Raw genomic sequence first — 8,581 nt, forward strand, 5'->3', positions numbered from 1 at the left:
CTCAAAAATGATCAACAATTTTAGATGGGTGTAAGAACAAAAATTGTTAATATTCTAAAGACCTTTTCAAAGAAATCAAGAAAAAGGGGCTGACCCCCCTTTTTTTTGGGGGGGGGGGGGGCAAGAAACTCGTAAAGTATATTCGAATTACATAAAAACGAATAAGATTTTCGTAATGCATTATAAAAGCAAAGTTGTTAATTGTAGCAATATCTATCTGGAAAACTCATTGCAACACCCATTTATTACGTAATTAGGGATTTGTATACATCATCTGAAAGTGTGTGTGTGTGTGGGGGGGGGTAATTCTAAAATTATATCGATTATTCATGGTATGATTAAAAACAGAAATCGCAAGGAAGACCTACTCGTTACTCGTAACGAGATCGTATCTAGTTAAATTACTTTTCTGATTTATTTCCCACTTACTATGAACAAAACTGAGCCTAGTGAATATTCTTTACACAGTCATATAAACAGTAAACTTAAAAATAGAAACGAGTGTTCTAGAGGCTAACTGTCTTGGTACAAAATGAATGGGTTGACTGTAAAAACAAATTCCACTTGAGTAACCACAGGACTTAATGTGATACCTGGCTGACCCAATTGAATACCTTATTGCGCAATCCAACAAGCTTTTGAAACCCTTATTATAATTCTGTATTTCAAAACATGAAAATTCATTAATTAACAGCTTTCCAAATGACCTTGACCTTTGACCTTTATGTCATTTTGTTCGGTCAGGGTAATCGCCTCTATTCTAAGTGATCCGAAGTCTCTGTGATATATAGTAAATAAGTTTGAAGTGATTTTATCGAAGTTCAAAACTTTCAGGGGCAATAACTGCTAGAAGCGGGCCTCAAATACTTTTGGAATGAATAGATTGAAAAACCCTCTAAGTGTACTGAAGACATTGGTAAAAGTTCCAAGTCCTATCTCCTATGGTTTCATTTGAGAAGCGATAACAAGTATTTAGTATAAAAGGGTCAATAACTCTGTAATTAATCAAATGTGTGAGTCAAGGGGTTATATTTTAAATATCTTAGGGTGTCCTACTACATCCATGAAAAAGTGTTTCTTAAGGAAGGAGTCTTTTCATACTTCTTATAATAAGAAATTCATGAAATTTTGACACAAACGGATCATATTAACAAATAATTCTATCAGTTTTATCAAAGGACTTGAGCCACGAACACCCAAAAATGGCTCATTCTCAGATTTTAATGAAATTTTCTATAAATGTTGTTAAGGTAGTCTACTTTCATAATTGAGAAAGTATAATGAGTTTTGGGTCACTAGGGGTCTGTACAGTGGGCTTAGATTTTAGGTGTCAGATGGGCCAACTTAGTGCAAAATTAAGCATTGACATAATGATTGACACAACACTGGTAATCATATATAAAACTGATAAATATTTTAATACTGTAACAACTTGGTAACTTAATCAACAATAACAATAACATTATGAGAAAAACATATAACACATTTGTGTGCATGTATAAAAGAGTTTCTATGGCAACGAGATAGTACAAAATCTCCACCTTCTGGAAAAGCAAGATTGATTGAGTAGTTTTTTTCGCCTTTATCCAAATCAAGTTAAATATGAAATATTTTTAAACAGAATATTGTCTTTAAAATGTTTTACATCATTACATTACATGTATATATATCTTAATTTGTGAAAAAAAATAGTTTCCATGACAACAAAAAGTTACAATTTTTTTCAATGTTAATAGCAGCTGAAGTTGAAGATTGTGAATTGTATTCTTTTAATCTATATTCCAAAAGTATTATATCAACAAATGAAATATGATCAATAAATAAATGTAGTTCAAGAGATTAAAATACACACACAAATACGTTTCCATGACAACATAAACTTATTCATACAAACTGCATTACACTCAAATAAGTTTTAAATACTCACAACAATTTTAACACCATTTATCAAACATGTTGTTACATGCATGCATGATCAGAGATCCTTCAGTTCTTTTTTTAAGATACTGTATAGGTTTGTGCACATGCAAATGATTTAATTATGGATAGTAGAAAAAAAAATAAGCAATCTAAACTTGTGCATATACAAATTATTTCATTATGAATAATAGAAAAAATTAGCAATCAAAACTTTTGAAAAAATATCATTTGGGTGTGTAGTGCATTAATAACTACAGTTAGAAAATAATGAAAAGTTATATAAATGAATTATCTTTAAAATTATATTGATAATATCTGCATGGAAACTGTTTTGAATATTATTTTTATTATTGCATGGATTTTAGGATCTGAGGCTAAGCAGTTGATATACAATTAATATTTAATCTAACAATGTTTACAGTTAAATGTCATTCTTCCGTCCAGCTAAGTTCTCCCTCAGAGGACTCACTTTCATCAACTGGAGTTGGAATGTTGTTTGCATCGTAAACAAAGTCTCCCCAGTTTTGAACTCCAAATCCACTTAAGATCCTGTGCCTCGCATTTCCCAAAAACCATAAAATGGCTGCAATGTGGGAACACATCCCCACAACTCTTGCCCCGGCTCTGCATTTACAGTACCATGCTGTAACACTTGCTTCATCATATCTTATCCATAACTGGTTTGATCGAGATGATACATGTCGACTCTGTTACCGTACCCTGACAAGACCCGGCTCCTCTTTATGGACATGTATCTGGCAGTTGCCTTCCAAGTGTTCCTGTGCATAACTAGGTGAGAGTCGAAGCTGGTATATCCCACAAGTGAGATTTCGAAGCTGCTCTTCATCAAGATACGGAAAGCCTAATAAAAAATATATCAAAGTAATTAAGGTCAAATAAATACATGCAGAAAAAAAATATATGCTAGCTAGGCTAATCCACTGTACATAAAATCAAAGATTAGCATTTGATTTGCATTAAAAAATGTTATTATAAACACTCAATACAAAAAATTGTGATTATTTGATAATTTATTCATCTTTATTTTTCATAAATGAAAAAAATATATCAAGAAATAAAATACTATCACTTGTTAATGATTTCAAACATTAGGAGAAGATTATCTAACCTGTTTAAAACTTGTGTCTTATCCTTTTGATTTATTCAATAAATTCAATTCATACATTTGAAGAAGGACAAGCAAAATTCTGTGTTAACTAGGGTATATATAGTTATTCATACATACCTTTTAGATCATCTACTGGTTCCCAACACACAGAGCGCCGATCTAGGTGATGTTCCTCCACATATTGTTGTAAGGCGTTGACTTGCTTGGATAGAAAAAGCATCTTGCATCCAAGGGACTCATCCTCAGTAGCACTTCCGTTAGAAAGGGGTTTCATGTATCTGTAACCAACAAAAACAGAAGTGTTAAAATAGTAAAAATATCAAATAGTATAGAATATTAGTGTAAATAAATTACATTGTTCTATTTTTACCTATTGCAAATAGCACAGACAATCCTTATGAAATCCCCTATGTATGGAATCTGACTTGTTGGCAATACATGCTGAAGGTATTTCCATTGCTTGATCCGGGAGTTCGCGGATTCCACAACCCACCTTATCTGTAAAAAAATAGAGGATTCAATTTTAATCAATGCTTACATTTAAAAATGTGATATATCATTTCATATGCAGATCTTGGTACATACTCTCTCTCTCTCTCTCTCTCACACACACACACACACTACTGAGTCTTTCTCTCTCACCTTTGTAACAAGACGACTTGTATTGGCACTCTCTGTTGTCATCTGTTTCTCTCCTTTGGACATAAAAGAAGGCATGTGGGCTTGGATCCCAAGCTCTTCCAAAAAATCCAGCGAGTCTCGAAACCCCCGATCAACGACGAAAATATCATCTTTCTCCACCCAGTTGCAAATGTCCTCTATGTTGGACTTCATGACGTGCTTTAGGATACTTGCGTCATTGTTTCTTGCAAGGTAGGGGCCCATAACTGATAAGTAGTAGCCAGTCGTTGAAACAATTATCAATGGCTTTACCAAAGGACGTCCCTTGTGCACACTATATGATTGCCTTTGGAATTGAAAGTTTCCACTTTTGTTAATGTAGATGTAGGTACCGTCCATTACCAAAATTGCTTGATTGCCTGGGCTGGTTTCGAACAGAGTTTGAGCTAACTGTCTTGTATGGTGCTGTATAATCTCTGCACGTGAGATGTGCTGGAAACCCAGGTTTTCATGGACAACTCTTCCGGAAAGGACTGCGCGTACAGAACTAATGCATCTTCGAATACTGGACTTAGATACATTGAAAAGGGTTGAAAGTACTCTGTTTGATTCACCTCCCCTTAATTTCATCAGGAAAATAGCTAAGCTAGTCCGTACAGATCTTGTTGGAGTAGGCCGAACTTTTCCCTCCACGAAGAGCAGAAGATCTTTGAAAGAGTCCTTGGAAATTCCCATGAGATCACGGTACTCGGCATCACTGAGAGTTTTTTCGCTGTTAAAATCAAGTCTTGTTTTCTCTTGCCTTTGAATTTCTGACCTTAAAAACTTGATCAGTTGGGTGATTGTTGATTTATTCACTGTTGTTGTATCAGCTGTGGGTTCAAGATCCCCAATATTTCCATGGAGATGGTTTGGACTTGTATCAGCTGTGGGTTCAAGATCCCCAATATTTCCATGGAGATGGTTTGGACAACACCTGGCACCAGCTGGAATAATGATTTCCTTGGATATAAATATCTGGTGTCTGATATCCACTGGAAGAACAATGAGTTTTGGTCCAGGCCTCTTGCAGATGCAACAGGAGGAGTGTCCTCTAGCTGAACTAGGGAATGGCAGCTGCACTGAAGGTGGGCTAACAGGTGTTACAGATGGCTGAGGAGTACATGTAGAAGAATAACATGCCTGCACTTTTTTCTTTGCTTTCTCAGATCCCTTAACATATGACTTGCACACATGACGACACTTGTTGCAGAGAAAATCCCCATCACTTGGTGTTCGTCCTGAAATTCTCTTAACAACAAGTCTGTGACTTTTGGATATGGCAAATCTGTCAGTCCTTTTTGTTATGCGAGGACAAAGGAAGCACTTGTATGATTTTTTACCTGGCATCTGTAGCAAAATAATTGAAAAACTAATAAGATTATTCAAAGACTACATGTACATATATATAATTATAGATTTTAGAATTTTCCTTCTTCCAACTTTATATTTAATGTATGCATACATATAAAATCCTTTTTTAGTTAATATGGCTAAGACTTCTTTTTTGTTATTACCGATAATAGTTAAGATAAATGTGACAAAAATCTGTTATGCACAGACATACAAGGGCAAAATAGCCCAATTATACTCCCTATCTCCTTAGATTCAGAGCAGGGGTCTAGATAACAATACACATGTATGTTGTATATACAATATCCGTACTAAATATTATTGAGTAGATGCATAGACTAATTAAATACCTTTAACTCTTATCAAATCAAACATCATGAAGGTCGTAATCTGCTAAATCATTCATTTTCAAAGAGGCCACGAAGATCCACCACATAGCATGAAGCTTTAAGTATTTGCAGTTATGAAGATATTCTGAAAAAAAAATTGTGCTAGACACTGCACGAAAAGTCGCGTTTAATATAATTTTATAGATTCGTTTACCAAATTTTATTTCTTGTTTTTAATATAATTTGTGTATAACGTTATATTATATGCAAAATATAATGTCAAAATATAAAGTATAATTAGATTTAATGCGATATACAACAAGAATAATGTAGTTTAATAGAAAAAATTATACGTTTCGTTTAAGAAAATTGACATTCATACGTAAATACATTTATACATAAAGTTTAATAATGTTTCTGGTATTCAGGAAATATATATGATAATTGATGTGTCAATAATATGTTATTTTATACAAAATAAAATGTTTACGTACTCATTATTGCAAATACACAAAATCGTCTATATGTATCAAACTATCTGATCATTATGTTCTGATTTAATCATGGGAGGGGATCGATACGGTAAACACAAAACATCCTAATGATTATTCTTTTAGACACGTATAAGTAGATTAGATACAATATACAAAAAAGAATAATAAAAAGTACAGTCAACTCGTAACCAAACTGATTTGTAATCAAATAGTCGGATAGTCCGAGTGAAAAATAACTTCAAATTACATGATTATGCCCAGTCATAACTTTTTAATATTGATATTCATTTCAATAAATATTGTCGGGTATGTCATATTATCAAATTACCATATTATCTACCGGTATAAGTATTTGTACTCACAGATGCTTGGGGACGGGACCCCAACCCCCATATTCACCCCTCTCCCCCCCCCCCCCCACAAGTTATTTTTTCACCATTTGACACCTTATGAAATTAAAGAGACCATCATTTCCAGCCGGTCAGTACTTTTTCAGTTATGAGCCCGTCCTATGATATCGCGGTAGTTATATTATTTTGTTAAAAAATCTATCAATACGAAAATATTTCCAGAAACTAATGTTTTGTGAATTTATATACCTCAGTAATGTTTAACGTGTCTGTTTTCAATGTCTAAAAATATTCCGACGTCAAATGTCAATTTCAGCGCGTGCTACTATAAGTAAACAGAAATACCGCGATACCATAGAACCAGCGATATGATAGAAACAAGTATAAATAATTTAAGGATTTCCTAGCGAGGTGTCAAATTTTACAAGATGGTGTCTGCTGACATTGCAAATTCTTTGCTTTTTATACCAGGGGTATATATTTTATTTCTACATAGCTTTTGCGTTAATTGTGTTTTTTAAATGTAGCATAAATCAACATATAGTTAAAAATAAATGATAAAAAAATAACCCGAGAATGGAGGGGGGGGGGGGGGAGCAATGATTAAACACACAAGTTTCAAATTTAATCAATGTTGATTTTAATTTGTCCCAAGTTATTGCTTCCATCACTTTTTGATGATTTTTTATAAAAATACACCTACACTCAAATAGAAGTACAGTTGAAATCGATGAAATGGAAAATATATCCAAGATACCGTATAACGGGTATTTTTTACGTGCTGCTAATTTTTACGAGTTTTATAAATCCGTAAAAATTAAAAGCTCAGTCCCTGACGGCTGTACATGTAGGTATATTTGAGCGTTTTGGTCACGTGGTGATAACAGTTCAGATCTTTCTATTTAGTCTTGAGTATTTTTTAAAACTACATAAAATGCCATGTTAGATATCAATCACTCAGTCAATTACTATGAATATTATTCACTGAATAAACACAATCATAATAATTAAGGACTTGTTAACAGAAAAACGATTTTCTGATTTGTATGTAGGTTAACTGTAACAAATTCACGGTGAAATTTCACCCCCTTTTACCCGAATGATTTTAATTTTTACGGACATGTCCAATTCGTAAAAATATTACGCGTAAAAATTCAAATCGTACTATTTTAAGACAGATTCGTAAAAAATCACAGCAGTAAAAATTACCCGTTATACGGTATCTCCATTCAATGACACATCATTTTTCACTCATAAAAGTTCACAGGAAGGTAAATAAATTTCTTGCGGAAATTTATAAAAGGAAAAGTCTACATCTTTTCACCATCTGGAAATCACTTGGAATATATACCTTGCACAAATTTCCGTTATCCAGGCTATTTCATGGCTGGTGCAATGAAAAATCCCCATAGACTATTTTGAGTTGTATATTGAGATCTGAAGGGGCAAAAGCCAAAGGGGTGTTTCAAAACAGATAATCTGAAGATATTTCATATCTATTTTGAGGATGAACATAATTTGAGCACATAAGTATTTATAATTATCAAAATATCAAGAATACGTGAACGAAGAAAAAACTCGGGACAGAGTGTAGCTATTAACCAAGAATTGCTACCCATTATAGTCACAATCTGTGACCTATTGATTAAGAGTCGGCTTGGGTATACGAGTCGGTTTGGGTACGACTTGACTTGATTCCCCTTAGAGGCCTAGAATAACTCTTCAATGCCTGTATTTTGATTTATTTTCACTATTTTGATGAATAGGACCAGCATCGTGGCCACTTTTCAAGTTGAGAAAAATTGAGTTTCAGCAGGAAAAAATCTTGGAGGGGCAGAAGGAAATCATCGCTTAATACTCTCTGAAAGTAATCCATCGCAAAAGAAAGGAAACTAGAGCAGAGCTCGTGGCAAAGCCACGAGTAGGTCTTCCGTTGTTGCTGCGGGTTGAAAATATAAGTGATATCGTGTCAAACGATTATAATGACTAAACTTTCAGTTCTGCTTTTGATTGAAAGCCTGTATATAAAACGCGTTTTGAAAAAGAAAGGAAGAAAATGTTTAAGAAAACCTATTTGTCGAACACAGTTTGTGTAATCGTTTCAAAAATTCTTTAAAAAATGATATGTTTAATGGCGAGTTAAATTTTCAAAGGGGAGCAAGCATTGTTATAGTATGTACTCATGATTCATATCAGGATTTGTATTTTTTTTTAAACCGAACCCGCCTACAAAACATGTAACCTTTTCTATGGGATAACTTCTTTATTTAAATCTTTCTAAATTTTTGAAGACTATGTGCAAGTTTAGAATTATTACGTGCTGACAAAATTTAGTAATTAGTCAAA

General features: G+C 33.5%; 1 protein-coding gene across 1 annotated transcript; it reads right to left on the minus strand.

The window, feature by feature from the left end:
* Positions 1-2,348: 2,348 nt before the first annotated feature.
* On the minus strand, positions 2,349-5,059 carry LOC128185315 (uncharacterized). Its single transcript, XM_052854941.1, has 5 exons — positions 3,692-5,059; positions 3,420-3,547; positions 3,167-3,327; positions 2,635-2,782; positions 2,349-2,544 (listed from the first exon to the last, which is right to left on the minus strand). Exons 1-5 carry the CDS (start codon positions 5,057-5,059, stop codon positions 2,349-2,351), a joined length of 2,001 nt encoding a protein of 666 aa, XP_052710901.1.
* Positions 5,060-8,581: the final 3,522 nt, after the last annotated feature.

The sequence above is a fragment of the Crassostrea angulata genome, chromosome 5 (assembly GCF_025612915.1).
Source record: "Crassostrea angulata isolate pt1a10 chromosome 5, ASM2561291v2, whole genome shotgun sequence".
NCBI lineage: Eukaryota > Metazoa > Mollusca > Bivalvia > Ostreida > Ostreidae > Magallana > Magallana angulata.